At 41.5% G+C, this 24640-nt stretch overlaps 1 protein-coding gene across 1 annotated transcript in view; it reads right to left on the bottom strand.

Annotated features, from left to right (window-relative positions):
- Nucleotides 1–9361: 9361 nt before the first annotated feature.
- Nucleotides 9362–24640, bottom strand: part of LOC145412108 (uncharacterized) — a 47025-nt gene continuing 31746 nt past the window's right edge. The window contains exons 10-13 of the mRNA XM_080282024.1: nucleotides 15976–16162; nucleotides 14928–15065; nucleotides 13642–14499; nucleotides 9362–9444 (exon numbers count right to left, since the gene is read on the bottom strand). Coding sequence (XP_080138150.1) covers nucleotides 9362–9444; nucleotides 13642–14499; nucleotides 14928–15065; nucleotides 15976–16162 — 1266 coding nt within the window. The remainder of the gene's footprint in view (nucleotides 9445–13641; nucleotides 14500–14927; nucleotides 15066–15975; nucleotides 16163–24640) is intronic.

Genomic DNA, 24640 nt, shown 5'->3' on the forward strand with positions numbered 1-24640 from the left:
AAGGCTGTTATCTGATATCTCCCATATAAAAATAAATAAATAAATAAATCTCTAAACTGAATAAAATGGTCTGGAGGAAGCAAACACACACACACACACACACACACACACACACACACACACACACACACACACAAATACGTCACTGACTTGGATGAGTCAAGAAAATCGTGAGGAGGAAACAAGAATTAAGAAAATCCTTGGAATCAAGAATGTTTGTAAATATGGAACCTGGCCCCTGTAATCCCCCCACCATCCTCTCGCCTCTCTTCCCCTCCACCCCAACACCCCCTCATCCATCACCCTCTCCCTTTAACATCCCCCACGGACACCATCTTCTCCCCACCTCTCTACTCATATCCTCACCTCCCCCCTTCCATACTTCTGACATCCCCCACAAGCCCTTCCCCCACCCCTACACAACAACCCTCTCCCACCCACATCCCCCACCACCACCTCCCTACATCCCCATCCCCATCACCCTTCTCTCACTCATTCCCCACCATCCCCCTCCCAACCTTATTAGCCTAATGCGAGCCTCGCCGGTCCACATTAAAGAAAACATACTCTGCTTATTCTACCCCGATTCTTTTTTTTTTTTTTTTTTTGTCTGGTGTCTCTTGCCGGGCTGCCACTAACAACAGCAGAGAGAGAAAGAGAGAGAGAGAGACAAGATAATAAGAGCAAGAAGGGTGTGTGGACAATCGCCTTCTTTGCCTGTGTGCCTTCTTTGTTGCACCACCACACCACACCACGCCACCAATCAACAACAGCACAACAACAATAACAGCACTGCGGCCCCCCTTGTGACGGACAGGGACGACTTTTACAAGAGACTCATTTATTCAGGAGCAGCGTCATCTAGCAACACCGTGTAGCCAAGAAGAAGGCCTGGAATTAACGCCTATTGACTGTACGAAGGTCATTACGGCAAACTGGAGACACGTCCGTCGAGGTCCCGAACTGTACTAATCAGTGAATAGGAGAGGCCAACTTTGTCGAAAAGTCTGACCGGCACGACAGCAACTACGGAGGCCCCTCGTGACGGTCAGTATTTATTTATTATTTTGTTACTGAGCACGTGATTTATTGGAGAGCAGCGTCATCCAGCAGCACCGTCGACCGTGACATAGGATACGTCGTGGCACCTCTTCCTTAGCAATTAATTCTGCACATTACACCTGAACATCGTCTTGTACATTTTCACTGCAAAGCCTGGTGCTAACAGTAAATTATATAGAAGGGGATATCAGGGTGTAAAAGGCTTAATAAGTCGCCACGAGAACGGTGCTACGAATCCCAGAATGGTAATTAGAACGGCATCGTACAGCATGATGAGGATCCGTATTCCCGTCAGCGTAGGGAGTTCTCTCTATCTCTCATGCTATCGGGTAATGTATGTCAGCATTCAAAAATATAAAGAACACAGAAGTGAATACCGGGGAGTAATATTCAAGATAAGTCACTATGAATTAAGTGCTACAGAGCCTCCCAAGCTGACAAGACTATTCAATAACACTTCTTCCTTAGCGATTTCAACTGCACATAACATCTAAGTATACTCTTGTTGGATACCGGTGCAGGTAATGTCGATATTAAAGAGATAACAAAGATTATAAAGATGTAATAAGCAAAATAAATCGCTGAGGAAGAGGTGCTGCGAACCCTGCTACGCCACCTAAAATATGGTGTCTGTAGGTGATGATTTATTCCATTTATTTGACGAATAAAAAAAAGTATAAAATGGCATTCCAACTCAACGACCCGTATTCTCGTCGGTTGAGGAAGCTCCCTAACACATTTTCCTTAGCGACGTCTTTTCCATACTTACTGCTCTCTTGTATATTGGTTTTATCTTCTAAGCATCAACATAGAAGGCAAAAATAACACACAAATGATTATTAATGAGCTGTATGTAAAAATAAACTGGGAATGAACAGGTGGTAGGAAGGACGAGAATAAGGGCCAACTTGACAACCCTCCACAGCATTGTAAACAACCGGACGATACCTTACAATATATATATATATATATATATATATATATATATATATATATATATATATATATATATATATATATATATATATATATATTCTGCCCACCGACCGGCAATTTAATCTGATCCGTTCAGTACTAGTGGCAAAGGCTTCGTAGACCCATTCATGAGCGACTAATTTTGCATTCAACACCTTAACATTCTCTCTTATGCTCCTTATAACGTCTTCATACCGACACAGTTTGCATCAACAACATACTAAAGAATACTGACGTGTAACGCGAAAAAAAAAAAAAGAAATCGGTAAGGAAGAAGTGTTACGAAAGATCCTGATGCCACCCAGAATACTAATGGCGTTATCTTAGTCGTTAACTGCAAATTTTGTCTCTAAGCCGTGCAACACAAGAGGCTTGATTCACTCTTGACAAATAAAAGAAACGCAAAAAGCAACACAAACACGACATAAAGCTGGCCAAATCATCAGCCACCAAGGATAACACCATTACGTGCAATTACCAACTAATATATCAAAACTATGGTCAATTAAGCCACAAAATATACTAAAAGAATATAATACAATTATGGCAGCGACCCCGAGAGCACAGCGGGACGTAAAGTAGTGAATGTTTGTGGTGGCGTACTGTAAACACAAGCACCAGGGATAGTTAGGAGACTTCGTAGTGTCTTCCTTGGCGATTTATTTTGCATATTACACGTTAACCATCCCTTGTATGCCATTTATACAATTACAATATTGACGTAGATTGTACCAGTAACATACAGGAGGATATTGAGCTGTTATGTGCAGAATAAATCGCTAAGAAAAGAACACTACGAACAATACGGCGCCGAGTAGTAACTGGACCTTGGTGGTATGGAGATGAGGACGAACGCCTAGCAACTGCCACCACCACTAGGGTACACAGCACATCCCTGGCTAAAACTGTTTTGTGTCGAATCAGTATGACAGCTATTTTCATATATATTTTTACCAATTATTCTTCGTGTGGACCGGACGAGCAGCACAGGATAGAATAGTATGCAGTGTCGAACTCGCGAAGTATTCGACGAAGTAATATTCTATCCATTATGGGGTTGGCTGTTTTGTGAGATCCTGAGCCAGAATCTTTATTATATTTATTACGCTTATATTTTTCTTTTTTACACCCTACCGCAGACTGGGTGGGCAGCAATGGGATGAATTAGTTGTGCTCAAGGAAAAAAAAAAAAAAAAAAAAAAATCGTGGGAGGCAAAATCAGCATCATATATAGTACATATATATTTTCCTTGTTAGCCTCCATACATATCCCCCCCTCCCTCATTATCTCCTAAATATAATATTATATTTCTCTCTCTCCTACATAAATATCCCCCCCACCTCTCTCTTACTGCCGTGAACTGGGTAAGCATTATGGAGATGAATTAAAGAAGCTCAATCTCAGTATATACCACCCATTGTGTTCTGAGAGTGTGCAGTTGCAGATTTAAATATCGATTCACTTAATGGTGAAAAATAACGAAAAAAAACAGAACAATGCTTTCTAAACACAGTAACGCAACCTTCGGAACCCAACACACTTTTCAGAATACTGTGTCAGAGTTTCATAACTGTTCGATATTCTTATGAAAGACTGAACAGCCTGGGACAAAAGTTCGCCGAAGATACCAATGCGTCTACTTCACAATCTGGGCATGTCCGTCACTTTCCTCGCTGAAGCATCGTATGAAAGAAATCATTATGGGTACAACAATACATCAAGCCTCTCTCAATTAAAGAATAGTAGCCAGCAGAGGCCAGTCAGAAGAAGAAGAGGTGAAATATTCGGCGGTATTCTTGTTCGAGGCTGTAAGCAAACACTCACAAGTCAGCCCCACTGTTTGATTATCGAGCCGTGTGTTTTGCATACATATTACAAGAGAGATGAAAATGCACCCTTGAAATTTGTAAAGAATATTATAGACGCTTAATGAGGGGTTATTACTCACACTGACGTTACATTAAGCTGCGTCTTCGATAGGAGAGAAATCTACCGCGTCCTTTTGATGATGCAGGTTTCCAGTTTCACTCTGAGTTGAAATTTGAGGCCAGTTTTGCGAACTCATTTTGTTGCGCATTCAATTAGTGCGTCCTTGGCGCTCAGAAGGTCGAAAGGTTGCAACTGCACGCAGGGAGGATAATGGAGGTTGGAGTTCAGGTAATTTCAGGCAGAATTTTTGTTAACACTGGAGTTTTTGTAACTCTTCCTCTGAACTTTACTGAATTTTGTATATATATTGCATTAATTGTGGTAGGTAGGGGTGCCAATCATTCACTAATTCTACTGTACACTCACTCAGGTGACTACTGGGTCACAAGCCAAATGGTTTCCTGTAAACCAGGAAAACCATTTGCTAGGTTAAGTGGTAACCATATAACCAAATGACACCTGATGTTTTAGTGGGTTCAAGCGTCCCAGCCGTATGAAGCATGTAAGGGTTTATATCCGAGGAATGGTTGAGGTTTATTGCTCAGATAATGCCCACCCAAGGACGATTGAGGCTGGTTACCCTCAGGTCCAGAATAAGTAGCCTAGCCCTGGGCTCCTGATAGGGCAAAAAATGACTGGATGATAAATAGATGACATTAAGGTTCACTAATATTAAGTAGTAAGTCATTTATGCTTTATCGGTATCGACACAGTTTCCACTAACAATATGTGTGAATATCATGGTAAATATTACAAATTAAACTGCTGGGGAAAAGATATTACGAAATCTCCAAAGTGAATGAAAACAGAGTTTGTACCATAGCACCTCTTCCTTAGCGACTTATACTTCACCTGACACTTAAATATTCACTTGTATTATGAATATGTTTTAGTATCGAGATGGGTTACGCTAATATACAAAGTTCAATGTGCAAAACAAATATACTTAACATTCAAAGCCAGAGAAAACACAGGCCCCATGTCTTATCCTCATGTAGCCAACTGTTAAACGAAGGGATATTGTACAGCCAACCAGTGTCTTGTTCGTTGGATAATGTTCTCGCATTTATTCCACCACTCAGGGTGATGATGGAGAACAGCAAAGGAAATACACGCTTCACACAGACAGCTAAGCTAAATAAAATTCCCAAGCCGCTGATTGATGGCGCTATGGTCACATCAAGGGTTACTCATTTATTTGATGTGCCCTGGGTTTTACACTTCAAACGAGCTCCACTTACTTTCCATTAAACCTTTCCGCCAGAGGACTTTCTTTTTACAAGAACATTATTACTGCCACACAGGCTACACGAATTTTACACAGCTTAAGAGCACCCTAATACTAAGTGGTTAGTTACAGTTATATTATCTAACCCCTCTATTTCGAAAAAATCCTTCCTATGGTGAACAATATCGTCTGAATGTAGCAAGAATAAACTGTAACTTAAATGTCATCGTAGTGGTGGGGTTATCTGCGCGACTAACAAACAACATTCATATCTCAGACACGCGTGAACAGACAAGTATTTACGCAGGTTCCTGGATGTACGTACAGGAAAAACATCACCCCTACCTGTGACATAAATAGCACGTCTGGAGCTCACTTCACATATGCGTGTGCTTGACTCACTGGCCCGCAGGATATTTCCTCCCCTAGTTACTGCGATTTTCTTGGCAGCCTCCCTCAGAAAAATACCCTAGACGCGCCTCGCTCCTGACAAGAGTAAACACAACAACGCTGACGTATTGGCAGTCTTGGGTAAAGGATGAAGTGAAGACTAAGTTCCAAGAATTTGCAGACTCCTAAAATTTACTGAACTTGTATGCGTGTGTGTGTCTGCTCGAGTGTCCATGGTGTTTATTTGTGGTGTGACGTATTGTTCTGCCGGTTTCAAGGACGCCTTGTGTAAACTCTGCAAAGGACCGCCACTGGATGAAGACAAGGCTAAGTGTGTGTTTGTTGATATATCCTCCATTCTCGTATCATATGGCTTATAAATTCATAAACACTTGAATGTATTCCCTCGTTTCTTGCAGTGTAGTTTCCCACCAACCTATTCATTACTCATGCAAGAAAGCTGATGATTTACCATTATATTCTCGCTGTCTCCAGACGACTGTATGCAGTTCTGGGGAAACTTTTCGATCTAGTGGAGTTAGATATAGCCTTCATTATTCCTTTTATTGAAAATTGCTCTCCAAAGCTAAAATCGTGTGGTAGCAGCTAGAATGTAGTAAAAATTACATTCTTGGGCTGGGTGAAGGGTTATATAAAAGTAAGCAATATTTCTGTCAGTTACTGCTTATTTTTGTTAGCAACCAGTAAGTCCGGAACAGTTCCATTAGTCACAACATGATAACTTAAATTCTATTAAGTAAACAGCGCAAGGCATAAATCATGCCCCTCCCCCATAAAAAGTTGCGAGGCAAAAAAAAAAAAATTGTGACCTCTTTCAAAAGCAAGCAGAGGTTTGTTTACCTCCCCGTGACAAAACGCCACTGGGCCCGTGATGCCGCCTGCCACGCGTGAAGTATTGCCCCTTTGAAGCCTGAAAAACTCCTAAACCACTAACTAACAAGCTGAGGAAGGCAGGTCTCAATTTATTCTCGGGGCTCAGGCAGGGTGGAGGCGCCGCTCAGCAACGTGGCATTTTTGAGACAGGTTTTCCTAATTGAGGGTGGACATTTTTCATGCAGTCACCCATAAACAAGAGGCTCATTTGTGTCAATGCCGGTGATCAAGGTATCTGCGTGAAATATCTGACTGCACAAGGTCTCGCGTCTTGCGCTATCAGGGAAAGTTGTTTGTGTCTTCATTTAGATATCTGTGCATATCACATTCATTCTCATTAAACTACCAAAGTCAACCATCTTTAGCACACCCCTGTCTTGCCTTGTCTGTCGGGAGTGAGTCTAAAACTGCCATCTGTCTATCCTGAAAGTTCATCTGTATCTTGAAATGAATGTTTGAATATGTTAGTCGCAAAGCAGTGTTACGGAATGGATGTAGCGCCATAGTATTATATTCTACCACTTGAACTACGAGAAAGAGTTTGGAATAGGACGAAAAACTCCGCCAGATTAAGGGAACAAACAACAGATGAACTGTACATAAAGCTATGCTATTGTCTTTTATGCTTCAGCAAGGCCTCTGCTTGGATTATCCCACTAAGAACAAGAATTCCTGTCTTGTGCTACCAGGGAGAGTTGAAGTGGAGGTCTGATGTTTTCCTAAATTGGTAATGCGTCCATCACATCTTGTCAAAGATTTTGCAGTTATTTCCCATAGCTCAGTGTAAGAAGACCTAAGTACGGCGGTTCCACATTCTTTCTTTATTTCGTGAATACCACCATATTCCAGGGTTAATCTTTTGTTACAACTCAACATCCGAGGTGGAGAGATGAGATGACAATTTTAGACCATGTTAGAGTGAAGAATATATTAGTAGTCACATTTATGATACCCACGCTCGCGGAGCGAGTGTGGGTCATATGGCTTGATCAGTGTGTGTGTGTGTGTGTGTGTGTGTGTGTGTGTTTCAGATGCCTCCGTGTGCTTGTTTGTTTGAAGGTGGTCAGTGTGTGTCTGTGTGTGTGTGTGTGTGTGTGTTCGGACCCGCGTGTCTGTGTAAACAGAATAATTAAACCAGTTTTGACCTGAGTTGAATCAAACTAGGTTGATGAACTGAGAATCGCCCATGATGATTTTTTTTTTTTTTTAATAGAAAAATAGGTGAAAGGCCGGTGTCACTTGGCATGGCCGTCTTAAACAGTTTTATCCGATTCAGATTGACCTTTATGGAAAGATTCAGTTTCAGGGAAGGATAAAGAAATTCGATTTAGACAACAATCAGTCAAAGATTAAGGTTACAAATAACGGTCAAAAGTCAGGGATACTGGACAGTCAATTCATACTGTTCTGATCCGGTTTGAACTAAACTTGGTGGTAGGGTTAAGGGTTAAACAAGGATGAATTAATTCGATTTTGTGAGGAAGCAAGCAATCATAGGTCAAGGTTTCAGATAAAAATCAAACACTGCTCTTGGGCTTGTTGGTGGGGACGGGTGTCGCACTCTTTTAGTGTTTCTTTTGTTGGTAAATGAATTATCATGCAGGTTTCCATTCTTCTCATATTAAAGCATTGTCTATATGATTAAGCCCTTCACTATGATGACGCATTTTCATTTTATTCACAATACCACCAGATTATTATTTTTGGAAATTAACGAAGGCTATATTTAACCGTTTCAGTTCGAGGAGTCTCCTAAGATGAAAAAAAAAAAAATCGTCTGGGAGAGCAAAAATGATAAACAAAATACGTCACCACACTTTAGTGGTTACACTCAACAATGCCTCAGGTCTCACAGGGGCGAATTACTGTGCATAGTGTACCTATTGTTCTCTTTAAGGCTATGTATGGCTTTTTATTACCAAGATAGATTGCACACATGGATGTGGGATTATTAAACCGATATATGTAGATATAAATTAGTTCTTTTATCATAACTTAGTCCAGATTTTTGTACTTTCGGGGAATATTTCACGTAGTCCAAGGGCAAAACAAGGCACTATGGCTCTACGTACTTTCCACAGTACTTCCTCGTGACTAGTCCCATATTCTAGTGCTAATCGATTAATACAGTATAGCAGTCCTGATGGAGATATAGCAATTTTAGACCAAGTTAATGTGAAAAGAGTACCTTATGGTAAGGAAGAGCAGTTATATTGCTTAATCGACGAGAATATTGTCCTAAGTCTTAGTTATGCAGGTGACATCGTAGCCTCTTCTATTTCTAAAACAACTCCCAAGCTTCCTCCGCCTTACCGCAGTTTTTATACACAATTAATCCAGTGCCTTAGTTCGAAGCTGTTTTATAGAATATTTATGTAATATGACTACGTGATACATCAGGTAAAGAATGCAATGCGATTTACAGAATATGCATGTAGTGGCTGAGTAGAGAATACCACTACATGGAGACGCATTTCAAGTCGCTTCGGAGATATAGCTATGCCACTTCCTCAGCGATTATTATGCCTATGTCATCCATTTATCTTTTTATAAGTTACTGAAGCAAGCTAGAAATATAAAAAGTATAAAAATTAACATTAAAGTGTAATACGCATAATCAATCGCTAATAATGGGGTGCTACGAAATCTCTAAGGACTAAAAGAGCGAAGTGTGAACCGAAGGAGGTGATACAAGACGGGGCGAGGTATGCGGCAACCCCTGTCGAAAAATTAGGTTCAAGAAACGTCTCAGTTACAGCTTTATTTTAGAATATCTATCATCAGGCAGGATTAAGGCAGATAAAAATACACTGAGGCCTTTATAGGAATGAAAACAGGTGCAGGAGTGTCAAATAGGCCTTCGGTAGGGCTGCAGGTCAGACTCAGAGGCAGGTGCGGGCCGTGGTGTCGACAGTCATGGTCTCCGTGGTCGCAAAATCACAGGTCACAGTGAAGTCTGTAGAACCTGAGGAAGTGTGTAAGAAGAATGTTAGCCACTTCACCGTTCAGTCTCGGGTCGCCCCCTCTCCCCCTTTTTTTTTAAGCTCCCCTTCTTTCGGTCGGCACGACTAATAACCAGGGATAAAAATAAAATTCATGTCTTAGATATTATCTTGTAAATACTTATGACAAAAACATGTCAAATATCGGAACTCGTGTTCACAGGTAAAGTTAAAATATCCTTTAAGCCACACGTGAAAAGGAAAGGGCAGAAGTATGGTAGACACCCAACTTTGGTGCGCGGGCCACACATATCATCTCTCAGTTTGAGTGGCAAGTTTGAAATCACTTCTCTTCCCGTTTAAGAACTTCAAGGAATTAGCTATAATTACATTCTGGTGACTGAGCAGCTGTAAGTTATTTTAATTAATTTTTCACTAAATACAGAATAAACATATTTATGTATTTTCATCAACTTGCTTTATTATAATTTTTTTAAAATCAGGAACGTACGATCACAAAGCTAGATTACTCACTTCCGACATTTAAGGCAGGAGTGGCCAGTTTCGCTTGCCAATGAGTGGCATTATCAGCAATAAACTTCAACTATTCCTTAAATGGAAACCCTTACGGGCCCTATCGGGTTGGAACGCCTTAATCCAGTACTAGACCACCAAGTGTCCATACATTTGTATTTAAGAAAGACAATTTTTATTATTCTGTATTATGTAAAAACCTTTTCCTAAATAGTATGAATAGAAGTCCGATGTATCCCGACACTTGCATAGGAGTAATTGACTAGGGGGTGTTAAAGAGTGAGGTGGTTAAGAGGAGAAGGAGAGGCAGACGTGAACAAGCTGGAGAAACAAGATGTGGTATTATGTAAGGGTGGGTGGTGTGTCGTGGGAAGTAATGTCGTTCCTGAGTACGGACAAAAACTTGGAGGGGCCTTTGTTGAGGCCAACCCTCACTGAATGCGGCGTCTGGCAATAGGCTGGCATAGGTTATGGTTTTCACCTTAGGTTTGCTGAGTCGTACTAAAGATCCTAACCAGTTATTGAGATACAAATGTGCAATTAATTAACTTTCACCACAGGCAATTTTGCTTTTCGCTATTTGGCCGAGAAGTATTATATTCATTATTTGACCAAGGAGTATTAAGTAGCTGTATGAGTGAACAGCTGCTTTCCCCCGGCAGTCCACCATAATCCTTTAGGAGGATAGGGAAGCGCCAGGGCTAAATCAGTGCCACCGCATGATGGCGTCCCTTTCCAGTACCAGGAATGAAAGGAAACGTGTACATTCAATCCTTAATACAACTTAATCTTAGAGGAGTTAAAAATGGTGTCACGCAAGGTTCATTTTTGAGGTTATGGAAACTGACGCCGTAGCGGCCACCACGATAGCTTTACTCCCGTCACTGATAGCACGTATTTGTTGTCATAACTGTTACTGATAGACGATTTTATTCAGCACCGGAGAGACGTCTTGCGTTGAGTGGGTTATTGACGGATGTATCTAACCCCTCCTGTTCGAAAAGTCTACCCTAGAATGATAAAATCGTCTGGTGACAGCAACACAATGTAAAAAATACGTCCTTGGATTAAGATGGTTAAGCAGACTCTGTTTACCTTGGTCTGCTCCGAAATCAGAAATGGAGACCTGGATTTGTAAAGCGACGGTTGGGTGTCGTATAGTGTGTAGTATGCTTGTTGTGTGCTCTTCTTGTTAGTCACTCGCCTTCAGTTCGATTACGTCTTTTTGTGAATGGTTCTTGCTGCTATCTAACGATTTCATTTATCTTACAAGAGCCCTCATGATGATATGGAAAAAGAAGCTGTATTTCACCTTTTTGTTTGAAATTGGATGAAATCATCAGGTGATAAAAAGAATTAGTACAATATAATAAATACAAAAGTATTTCATCAAGCAGGAGCTTTAGGACCCTAATATGAGGCTCCACGAAAGTTGCTGCAACCTAGGTGTGTGAAAGATGAGTTTCAGGAACCTATTACTAGGCTTCGTTAAGGTAGCTACAGTCTACGGGATGGATGTCTCGTTTCCGAAAAATATTAGTGAGAGCCAGACGGACAGGGTTGCTCTTAGAAATGTAACTAAATCTAAAAACTGTCCATAGCATTTTTCACCCACCCAACTTCATTTACTGTTGCAGTTTCAATATGAAGTGATTGTTGGCTGTTTGAGTGAAGGTTAACTACCGTATAAAATTTAGAGACACTGCTCATAAAGGATTTTTGCCGCTCATTTTAATAAGCAAGTCTCAATAACAGTAATATATATACACCAGGTGTGTGTATATATATATATATATATATATATATATATATATATATATATATATATATATATATATATATATATATATATCTTTTTTTCACGATATCATTCATTCCAGTTTGCCCGTGAGGTGTTTAGTGGCAGTGCAAGTTTACATACAAGTTTGAATAAACGCTCTTAAACAAACTTTGGCTCAAAATAAACTGTATAATGTAGGAGACGATCAGGGGTACTGTTTGCAAAGGATCCTAACCAATGTTTACCATAGCGAAATCTGCATGGCAATTAACTACTGTCTCAGAGCATTTTGCTTTCACGTATTGTCACTTTACTGCTGACTGCTTTGGTTGTGGAGTGCGTGGTGGGTGCATGAATGAAGACAAACTTTTTTTTTTTAACGAAAAATCTTACACACGCTATAAACTTGGCAGAGTTTATAAATAGGGCCTCAGCTGCAAAGACAGTCAAGCCTAAGATAAAATATATGTATTTCCTTTGTTCTAACTCTCATTTGTATAAAGTAATCTTACCGGTATTTATATATTAATTTTGCTATCCCCAAATGATTTTGTTACAACCGCGCTCGCGAAGCAAGAACGGACGTTATGTTTTGAGGTGTGTGTGTGTGTGTGTGTGTGTGTGTGTGTGTGTGTGTGTGTGTGTGTGTGTGTGTGTGTGTGTGTAAACAATATACAGTAATTCAATTTTTATCCCATTTCAAGCAAATTTGTTAAAAGGACTGAGAGACAACCAATGAGGTAACCTACTGTTTTTTAGAACAACAGGTCAGAGGGTCAAGTCACATGACTAGGTTAAACGCTGACCTAGCAAAATCAACATAAACAGTTTGTATCTACTTTAGACCAAACCAGGCGGAACAGCAAAGTAAGAATGAAATGATTAATTCTGATAACGGTCAGTCATAGGTTAAGGTCACAGAGATGGTCAAAGTTTGACCCACATGTGTGATATCAACAAAATACTTGGTAACTCGAACAGTTTTGATCTGATTTTAACTGAACTTGACGGAAGGGTTGAGAGTCAGCCAAGGAGTGAACCCATTATTTTTTAGACAATGGACCAAAGGTCAGCGTTACAGGACACGGTAAACGTAAACAGTTTTTATCCAGTTTTGACCAAACTTTGAGAAAGTGTTAGGATAAAGGAGGAATACGTGAATTACAGTTTAAGAACAATCAATCAACGGTCAAGGTCACAGGAAGAGATCTAAGTCAAGGTCAGCCCAAAAGATTTTATCTGATCAGAACCAAACTTGGTGGAAGTTCATGCAAAAACCAAGGGATTCATATTCGAGAAAAATCAGTAAAAAGGTAAAGGTTATACAGCACGGTCAAAGTTCGACCCGTGTGTCTGTGTTTAAACAAGATAACTAAAACAGTTTTGATCTTATTCTGATCTAATTTGATGTATAAACCGAGGATCAACCAAGAGTTTCAGGCTGGTGTTGTGGAGAAACAAAAGTTGCTGACAAAACTTTATTCCTGACTAGTTTCACCGATGAGGCAAAGAAAAAAGTTTTGTCCCTAATTCGTGTTTTTCTACATCTCTCTCCTGTACCTACACTCCAAAAACCTTTCACACCTATGTCCATGCATGAAGCGTTCTGTGGGAGGCAGATGATTTCTCCGGTAACAGAAACTGATGTTTCTATGTCCTATGGATTGGCTGCTCTTCAGGACGTAAAAAACAGCCTGAACCTATATACGTGTAGCAGAGCTTCCCACCCATATCAGGTGTGTGTGCAAGCCGGCCACTAAAACACTTACATACATGCATACATACATACATACATACATACATACATGCTACATACATACATATATACATACATGCTACATACATACATACTGTACATACATGCTACATACATACATGCTACATACATACATACATATATACATACCTGAGAATGACAGTGTGACGCTCTCCCCTGCCACTCCAGCCACCTCCAGTATCACCGTGGATGCTGAGGCTGTGATGTCCGTGATCCTGTCAGGGGAAACTGGCACCCACTTATCCAACTCTCCAAGGATGTACAGGTCCCCCTCGCCGGTGGGGAAGGTCGGGGAGGTGTACAGGAGGCAGAAGGAGAGGGTGCCACCACACGAAGGCAGAGGGACTGCTTCACCCTGCGCGACGGTTTGCTGGTACGCCAAGTTGCTGGGGTAGTTGCTGAAGACTCGGGTCCTGGTGCTTGTAAAGGCGTTCTCCAGGTTGAGATCCACTGGGAACATGGTGTGTGTCTTGTCGATTTCAGCTAGGAACACAATGCCGAAGTCGTACTCTCCGATGGTACTGTAACCTGTCCAGAGTTCTCGATAGTCAGTTGACCAAAAGTAGCCGTCCACCACCGTCAGAGGCTTGGTAGGGTGAAGCAGGAGACCGTCAGCATTGCAGGATTTCATTATTAGTTCAATGTTGAAGTTCTCTGGTTTGTCCCCAATACCTAAGGGTCCGCCGCTGAGGGTTGATACGGCGGACTGTAGATCAGGGTTCATCTCCACTGCCTCTTCGCACTTGTTGTCGCAGTAGTCCCGCTCGGAGTGGTCCTCGGTGACATAGCACCAGGGGGCCACGTCATTATCAGGGTTGCGACACTTGGAACCGTTGATGTGGTGTTCGCCTGCCCAGTCAACACAGGGGCGTCCACTCTGTGTCACGTTATGGTCGCCCACGTATAGATTCCCATTAAATACATAGCAATCCAAGTCACACCGGGGCACGTCACAGTACTCCCACTCCCACTCCTCCTCGGGGATGTCTGGGGGAGGACACATACGCAGTGAGTACGATACCACTGTGTGAGGGTTTTCTGGATGCTTGGAAATGCCTTCCTTATGAGAGAGAGAGAGAGAGAGAGAGAGAGAGAGAGAATGGTCTCACCGAAGGAAGCTGTGGTACAGCATAAGACCCTGTTTTTGATAGACCCTTGGTTGTTACAACGTACAAGAGTGAGAAGGAAGGAGAAAGGGCTATGGAGGCATAAAACGTAAAGGATATCAGCATACCTATGAAGACATTATTACATATAAATGAAAACAAGGGAAAAAGAAGAGGGTGCGAGGGCTAATGTGTAAATCAGAATAAGATGGTAAAGCGACAGGAAGAAAGAGAGAATTCTATAATAAAAAATACAAGAAGTCAGGAAGGAAGAAAGAAATGAAAATATAAAAAGAGACTGAGCCTTACCAAATGACGCCTTGGTGTAGCAAAAGGCCCCGTCCCTGATGGACTGAGGGTTGCGGCACAAGTTCTCGTACATGCCACTGCCGAAGTACAGCTCGTCCCACCCGAACTCCCTCCACGGCACACACGGCTTGCCGGATGCTGCCGAGGGGAGAGAGGGATGGAGTGGTGGTGGGTGATATGCACTCGATATCCTTTTCAATCCGGTGACGTGTTTTATCGATTTAATCTTGTTATAGAAATATGATTTTATGAAGCTTTGGGGAGACCTAGTTTAGTGAATGGGTAAATGAAAGGTATAAATGAAAGTTATTATCAGGCCACTCTAACCCCAAAGATCTCTCCTCAAGCCAAACAAAGCTGGCTGGCGATAGTGCGAAAAAAAAAAAAAAAAAAAAAAAAAAAAAAGCCACTGGACAACAGAGATGCTAACGATCACATGGATGTCCGTGTCTTTGATTTGACTGTGCTTGCAAACTGTGCAAATATTGGAATATTACCCACGGTTGCAAATTCAGAAAAGACAACAGCATGGGCCCGACTTGGATCTCGCCTCTATCTGATTCACAGGAGAAATATTTTGCATTATGCTATTGATTTTATTCTTTCAATCTTATTGCATACATTTCTACCCGGAAGAATTACAGACACGTATGGAAACCTGAGGAGGTCCAAGTCGGGCCTATGCTGTTCCCTCTTATGAATTCGCAACCGTGGGTAATATTCTTCACCTCGTCCCTAACTGATTCACAGGAGAAATATTTTGCATGGAAGAAAAAGAAGAAAGCGTAGGAGCTGTCCTGGTGGCAACTGGACTCTCTCCCAACCTTATTTGGAGATAGCAGGGATAAAAAGGAAAATGTACCGTCATAGTGAAGGGGCTATGTAGTATTTTATCCTATTTTATCATGTATCCTTTCTACTTTTAGCATATATCCTTTGTACTGTGTGTGTGTGTGTGTGTGTGTGTGTGTGTGTGTGTGTGTGTGTGTGTGTGTGTGTGTGTGTGTGTGTGTGTGTGTGTGTGTGTGTACGTGAGCTTGTGCCATACCAGTAATGTTGGTCCGTCCTCCGTACTGATGAGTAAACCTCCAAGGATGGTCAAGGTCAGGCAACACCAACTCACAGTCATTGAAGATCACATCCTTGTTGACTGAGGAACTCCAGAACACATCCTTGTATGGCCGCAGCCCCAGCACGTGAGCCAGGAGGGAGGTGACACCGATACGCCACTGGTTCTGGGGGAGGCGAGGGCAGACACGTGATAGAGTTCATAAAAAAGAATAAAAGGTGGAAGGAAGAGAGGAGAAGTGTATGAAAGGAATGAGGTCGACGAGGAAAGGGCGGAGTGAATGACTGGCGTGAGGAAATGAAAGTGATTGGAAGAAACGAGAGAGAGAGAGAGAGAGGAGGAGGAATGTTCTACCCTCCATCTAGCCTAATCCGTATCACGCCAGCTACCACACTAATACATTTACCAGTTCTGTGAGTATCAAAGAAAGACAATGGCTCACATAAACAGTTGACATCCGGTAAATGTACTGTATCCTTCCAATTGGGCCGTATTTTCACTGGCTCAGAAGATTCCGTTACACCTCTTACTTAGCAATTTATTTTGATTACTGCGCCTTAAAATCCTCTTTATGTTCCACTTGCAGAATATATCGGTAATAGAGAGATATAAAAATAATTGGTAGTCTCTTTAATTGGGAGACGTCCTGCACCAGACGGTTTTTCCTCAACTTAGGACAGCCATCTGGTAATGAAGGGGTTAATGAAGCCCATATCCATATCTCCATTTTGAAAAGCCTGTCTTACGCGCAATCGTCTTAGGAAATGGCAAAAACAACAAAAATTGCGTTCTCAGCCACTGTATATGGTTAGTGAGGGAGTGATCGCCCTCTACCTACACAGATCAAAAGCCCTCAGGAGCAGGGGGGTGGTTGCTTTCTCAGGCAGAGGAACTCCTTGAGAGTGAAATGGCTGGGAAGCATGCCGGCACGTGACTGGTTACAGCATAGCTGGGTCTTTCGGGTGTGGGCAATCAGGCAAGTTAGCTGCCTACTGCGACTGCAACACAATGGCGAGGTGTTCAGGAAGTTAGCCAAAGAAACCTTGATGGACTCTGAAAGAACAATAATGGCCCCCAGTCCCGTGCAGCCCTTAAATGGGCAGGGGGTGCTAAGAATCTCACGGTTGCCTCAATTACAATCTAATTCCTTTGTCAATGCAAAAAATACAATTAAAATTGGTAACTGGAATGTGAGAACGCTAAATCATGACGGTAAAATCGATGAGTTAGTGAAGGTTTTTCAAAATTATGGACTTGATATTTGTGCTCTGACAGAAACTAGATTAACTGGAGTCGATAAGTTGGATTTGGAGGATGGTATACGTTTATTGATATCTGGCTGACAGGACGGAATGCATTATCAGGGAGTAGGATTGTTGCTGGGTTGTAAGGCAAATAAGGCTTTATGTGAGTGGGATCCTATAGATGAGCGATTGTTATACGCACGGTTTAAATCAAATCATGGCAACATCAGTCTGTTTGTGTGTTATGCACCTACTAATGATGCACTCGATGAAAGGAAAGACACATTTTATGAAAAGTTGCAAGAAGGAGTAGGAAGGGTACCTAGACATGATGTTTTGATCTGCGTTGGAGACTTTAATGCAGTAATGGGCTGTTCAAATGAGGGATTTGAGGCATGTATGGGTAAGATGGGAGTTGGTAGTAGGATGAGTGAAAACGGAGTGAGGTTTGGAAGCTTCTGTCTAGCAAATGACTTAGTCATCGGGGGCACACTCTTTCAGCATTGCAATATACACAAGACAACTTGGGTGTCGCCGTGTGGAAAGTATAAAAATCAGATTGATCACATCGCTATCAGTAGGAGGCATAGAAGTTCTCTGCTAGATGTTCATGTTAAACGGGGAGCGGATATTGGTAGTGACCATCAACTCAGCATTGCAAAAATAAGGTTTAAACTTAAAAATCAGAAGAAGGAAAAATCTGGTGTTGGTAGATACGATATTGTTAAGCTTAGAAGGGAAGGAGAAGAAAAGGAGGAATTCAGATTAGAATGCAGAAATAGGTTTTTGGTGTTGGAAACGTTGGAAGAGGGGGAGAGAAGTGTAGATGAGATGTGGGAGGATGTGAACAAAGTTTTGCATGAGACTGCTGAATGTACGATTGGAAGGAGACATAGCTTCAGGAGAAAGAAATGGATATCAGAGGAAACGTGGGATATGATAAAAAAAGAGAGGTGAGGCTAAATTGAGGAGTGAGATGCAATGCGTTGATGAACAAGAGATTGAATTAGCTAGAGCTGCGTACTGGAGTTTGAATTCAGAAGTAAGAAGGTTAGCTAGGAGAGATAAAAGAAGATGTGTGGATGAAAAGGTTGCAGAGACTGAAATCTTAATAAACAAAAATGATGGACAGAGTCAAAGAATAGCATATGAATCGATTAGAGAACTGAGTGGTAATGCAGGTAAACGCAAGGAAATACCAGTTAGAGACAGGGAAGGAAATTTATTGACCAAAGATGGAGATATTAAAAATAGATGGAAAGAGCATTTTGAGACAGTTCTTAATAGACCAATACCACCAGAAGAGGATATACCGTCTGCTCAGGAAGATTTAAATATAGAAACAGGAGAGTTGAGGCTTGCAGAAGTGGAGAAAGCAGTAAAACAGTTAAAGAATAATAAGGCACCAGGGGAGGATGGTTTATTTCCGGAAATGTTTAAAGTGGAGGGGGATAGATTAATAATGATCTTTACCAAGCTATTCAATAAGATATGGGTGACGGGGTTACTACCATCAGTTTGGAAGAATGGTGTAATTGTTAAAGTTCCGAAGAAGGGAGACCTGAGTGAATGTGGTAATTGGAGGGGAATCTCTTTGTCACCGATAGCTTTGAAAGTTTTCAGTAGAGTGTTGTTAAATAGGTTGGAGCCAGTGGTTGAGGGTATTCTGAGGGATGAACAGGCTGGTTTTAGAAAGGGACGTGGTTGCAATGATCAGATCTTTATAGTCAGGCATTTGATGCAGCAAGTTAATGAAATGAGAGTACCGTTAAGTCTTTGTTTTGTTGATTTTGAAAAGGCTTTTGATAGTGTTTCGAGAGAGACTATGGGGAAGATCATGAGACATTATGGAATACCAGAGGAGTTTGTGAGGGTCATTATGAACATGCATGAGGACACATTTTGTAAAGTGATGGTTGATGGTTGTCTGAGTGATTCGTTTGAAGTCAAGTCCGGAGTAATTCAAGGTGGTGTTCTATCGCCTTTACTATTTATATTGGTCATTGATTACATTATGAAATGCGTTGGAACAGAAACCGGTGCAGGTATACTTTGGGGAGAGAACAGGAAACTTTTGGATTTAGATTATGCAGATGATATAGTTTTGATTTGTGATGGGCCAGAAGAGATGCAGAGAGTGTTGGACTGTTTGGTGAGTGAAGGTCGCAAGGTGGGTTTGGTTATTAATTGTGGAAAAACTGAAATAATCAATATGAATATGGAAAATGAGCAGGAATGTGTAATTGGAGGTATGGTTGTAAAGCAAGTTGATAGGTTTAAATATTTAGGTACTTATTTAGCCAAGGATGGTTCTTTGAACTTTGAATTCGAGGAAAGGTTAATGAAGGCTAATCAGGCAATGGGAATGCTTAAAAATATTTGGAATAATAACAATTTCTCTGTGCATACAAAAATCAGACTTTATAAGGTAATGCTTAGGAGTATCTTAATTTATGGATACGAGTCTTGGTACAGCACAGTGACTATGGAAAATAAATTCTTGGTGTTTGAAAATAAAGCACTTAGAAGAATATTAGGAGTTAAGTGGTGGGAAAGGATACCAAATAGTAGAATTAGAGAAATAACGGGAGTGCAGCCGATCGATGAATATGTTAGATTCTCACGATGGAAGTGGCTAGGACATGTGTATAGGAGACAGGGAATAGTACGAGGTACACCAGGGTGGGTGGCACTTGGTAGGAGAGGTAGAGGAAGGCCAAAAGAGACGTGGGTGAGGACAATGAGACGGGAAGCTGGAGATGAGTGTTGGGGAGATCTTGAGGAGTTAGCACAAGATAGGATGTGGTGGTGTGAGTTCATCGAGGCCCTATGCATCCCCGAGGGTGCCACAGGAAATGATTGATTGATTGATTTGATACTTGGTGTATTGTACAGTATATTTAATAAAATACCAAGGAAGAGATGTTACGAAGTCTCCCATGCCAATGGGAATGCAGCCCTCACTCTGCTGGATAAACAACTATTTTAAGGGATCCTTTGGCAAAGTCACTTCATTCAACTTGGATCAGCGGAAGTTTGTACAAAAATAACTCCAAGTATCCATTAGTGAATAATTCATACTGAATTGTCGGAACTCAAATGTAACCGTTTTAGAAGCAACACATTTACGAAATGGCATGGGATAATCTAACTTAAATCTCACTTATTCTAACAAACCTAAACTTCCCTAATTTAACTAGGATGACAGCTACAGTCAGGAGAGAGTGAGAGAAAAGAATAATACAGTAAAGAAATGAGGTATACGAGATATGAGGTGATGCCGTACGTACCAGGTAGAGAATATAGCCGTTGCTTACAGTAATTATCTAACCTAACCTCATCAGGAAACGGTGATATAAAAAATTAGAGACAGGTGAGAGATGCGAGGAAGGAGATGAGGCAACTAAATGAGTGGCACTGGCGCTCTCTCTCTCTCTCTCTCTCTCTCTCTCGTTGTAGTGACTGGATCTCTAGTGCTCATGGCACTGCATCGGTCTCTCTCACCCCTGCATAATATCACAGTCCTCCTGCAATCATTTGTTTGCAGTGTTAGTGACCAAAGGCATCGCCGTGTGTGCTTTACAGTGGATATTGTGTGTGTGTGTGTGTGTGTGTGTGTGTGTGTGTGTGTGTGTGTGTGTGTGTGTGTGTGTGTGTGTGTGTGTGTGTGTGTGTGTGTGTGTGTGTGTGTGTGTGTGTGTGTGTGTGTGTGTGTGTGTGTGTGTGTGTGTGTGTGTGTGTGTGTGTGTGTGTGTGTGTGTGTGTGTGTGTGTGTGTGTGTGTGTGTGTGTGTGTGTGTGTGTGTGTGTGTGTGTGTGTGTGTGTGTGTGTGTGTGTGTGTGTGTGTGTGTGTGTGTGTGTGTGTGTGTGTGTGTGTGTGTGTGTGTGTGTGTGTGTGTGTGTGTGTGTGTGTGTGTGTGTGTGTGTGTGTGTGTGTGTGTGTGTGTGTGTGTGTGTGTGTGTGTGTGTGTGTGTGTGTGTGTGTGTGTGTGTGTGTGTGTGTGTGTGTGTGTGTGTGTGTGTGTGTGTGTGTGTGTGTGTGTGTGTGTGTGTGTGTGTGTGTGTGTGTGTGTGTGTGTGTGTGTGTGTGTGTGTGTGTGTGTGTGTGTGTGTGTGTGTGTGTGTGTGTGTGTGTGTGTGTGTGTGTGTGTGTGTGTGTGTGTGTGTGTGTGTGTGTGTGAAATAACTGAAGCATGCGATTATGTCTGGCCGAGGTGCTACCCCTTGTGGAATGCATTATGCTCAGGGCCCTCCTCCTGGAGAAGAAAAGGTGAAGCACCGAAGGAAGGGATTTCCCTCGCCTGATGTGAGTGTTCCTGAGGACAAGGAGTGAGTGCCCAGGGACACCACCAGTCCCCCAGCCTCTGGGGGGACTCACGACGACGAAATCTGGCACCATTTAAGATTCGGCACATTTGTTTGTGACATTATTGTCTTATTTCTACTCCGCCTCTCTTATTACTCCTTCTGTCTTACCCACAGATGATACAGTGAAAGAAAGTACTGTAGTCAGATAAGGCATTAGAGGAGGTTCAGGAACCAGTCTTGGAGGTAGGATTTTTTTCTCCCCAGTTTTGGGTAGCTGACCCTTTAGCCTAAAACATAACCTCACAGAATCCATGTCATAATCGTTCCAGTATCCAATAAATCGTTATCACCTTCACTTTCCGTAACGTAACCCCATTGGATAACAGGGTTGGAATGTAAATGGACTGTAATACAAACATTCCTATTCCGTGCACGCTTCACTCTGCCCTATCCTCTCAAGCCTGTCTCACTCTTATTCACTTGACTTCCCTGGTTAGTGTTGCATCTCTTACGGTACTTCTCACTCTCACAACATACATACTCCCACTTAATCCATAGTTGGTATATTGTAATATATCTTTCATAATATATTCATCCATGCAGATGTCCACACCCTTCCCCAGCTGTAGTTTAGTACATCAGTCGTGTCCACACATATTCACTCACTCCTGTTTACATGTGTAGTTACTAATATTAGTTCAGTTATGACAAATATATGCCTGCTGGGGGCTCCCACTCAGCCACTTTGTCATGATTTCTGTTAGTTTGTTCATTTAACAAATGGTCAAATTTAGGGCAATTTATGAGTTGTTACTGCAATATATCGCGCTCCATGTTACCTTTCATCTATCACAGTCTCATATATACTGGTACCATTTTCTCTATTTTGCAAAGTTCTTGGGTGTTTCTTTGACATGAGTAACTTATCTTTTATCTATATATATAAGAGCCGCGCTGTTTGTTTGTTTGTTTGTCCTTCAGTTACGTCATAACCAACGGCCAGAGACCCACACACCCTTATATATTCTGAATCAGGTTGACCCTTTGAGGTCACCGGCAGGTATTCGCCTTTTTAGCCCGGGCAGCGCTGGGTACCCCTGCAGCCCAATTTTTGGCATGGAGACTCACATGACCTCCAGTTCGAGCACAGGCTACGTAAGGTTGACCTCCGAGGTCATTTGAGGACACTGGTTGGAGGTCATTTGAGGTCACTGCTAATACACGCTCGAATGAATGGACTCTGCAGCCCAGTTTTCGGCATGGAGACTCACATGGCCTCAAGTTCAGACATAGGCTACGTGAGGTTGACCTCTGAGGTCATTTGAGGTCACCAGTAATAGTAAACAAGTGCACACAAATACTGTGCGTTAGTCTGCAAAGCTGAAATAGAAAGTTCCTGGACCTCTTATAATCCCTCTTCAAAAGCATTAGTGGTAAATGGTCTTTCTGGAGTAGAAAGAAAGACTGAACTAGAACAAATGGGATTAGAGTGTTCGCCTTTTTGGTCCGGCAACGCCAGATAGCCCTGCTAGTTATATACACATCTTAATGTTTCGTTTTGTATACCTTGTAATTTACGCATACTAGATTTATTCAGTGTTAATAATGATATGATAACATACTCAATGACTGGTAATATTAGTACTCTGATAAAATGTAATCTGGTTCACTTCTGATGATATATGTAGCCTTCTTAAATTATCAAGTGCTTGTCGAGCTTGTCACGTTGTTTAATTCCTAGAATTTTACCATTATCATGGAATAGTATTATGTCTCCCTCCACTATCATAAATCTTTTTGATGGTCATTGAAATTATTGCATTTTTTAATTTCTTTTGATTATTTATTTTTAAAATTTATGTTTAGCTTTTCCGTCTCGTCAACAACCTCCTTCGTCATGAGAAGTCTTGATTTTCCAGGATTTGTAACTATCTCAGGCATGTCACCTGCAAACTTGGATTTGAAAGAGGCTGTTATGCTGCCCTGGGGTACTACTCCTTTTAGTTCAAATCATGGTCCAAGAAAGTTATTTATTTTAAATCTAACTTCCCTGTCGACAAGGAAGTCACATAGTGCTTTTAGTACACAGTCAAAGAATTTAGTTGCAACATCGTATACCTCAGCCCTGTGTGCCATACTGTGTCATTTTTTTTTTTTTAAACACCTCTTAAAACAGCTTAACATTGGTGGAGTTTGGGTTTTGTCTTGTCTGTTTTAGAATTATTTCCCTGTTGGCCCCTTTCTGGACATTCCACAGCCATTGTTCTGTGTTCTCCTTTACAGTTAATGAGTCTCTCCTTTGTCACTTTACAGTCTCTCCACATATGTCCCTCCATGACACATTCCAAACAGATCTTGTAGTCCTTGGGTATAGGGCATTTAGAGGTGATGTGGGTTTCCAGGATGTAACATTTGAAGCAGGTCGTTACTGAGATGTATATTTCTCTTTTGTCTGGTGTGGTGGAAATGTAGAAGTGAATGAAAGTATGCTCTGAGCCACTGCCTTTTCAACGTATGTAATTTCTTTGAATACTGTTTTCACGATATTACCTTAGTGAAACTTGAATATCATCTCCACTCATTTTTCTGCCCATTTATTCTTGTTCATTATTTCCTTAGCTATGTCTTGTTCATTATTTTGAAAGATATACTCATCAGTCCTAAAAAGCCGTGCTGTTTTTTTGTTGTTACTTCTGGTGGCTTAAGAGGAGGTAATGGTATTTTGTCAGGACTTCCTGGCACTTCTTCCTGAAGATTAAGTTGATGTCGTCTTCCTTGAAGGTTAGGACCACGAATCCATCTTTAACTGTTATAATCTATGTAGCATAGACATTATTAGTTGATAAAATATCTCCAGTAATGAGTCCTTCGTTCTTAATTTTGATTGTGGCCATTGTCACACATCAAGATTGTTAATCCAGTCAAACAAATAAGTGGTAGAGCTGTCTTGAAGCTCATCTACGTAGGGCCTCAAAACTCCTATCACTCCTACAGTACATATTGCTTTTGACCAACGGATTCCCCCACTTGTCCCCTTCTAAAGGGGGTGTGAGCTGCCTCACAAACAAACATGAGGACCCAGGGCACCAGCA

The sequence above is a fragment of the Coenobita brevimanus genome, chromosome 92 (assembly GCF_032717465.1).
Source record: "Coenobita brevimanus isolate Jiangsu-jjx chromosome 92, ASM3271746v2, whole genome shotgun sequence".
Lineage (NCBI taxonomy): Eukaryota > Metazoa > Arthropoda > Malacostraca > Decapoda > Coenobitidae > Coenobita > Coenobita brevimanus.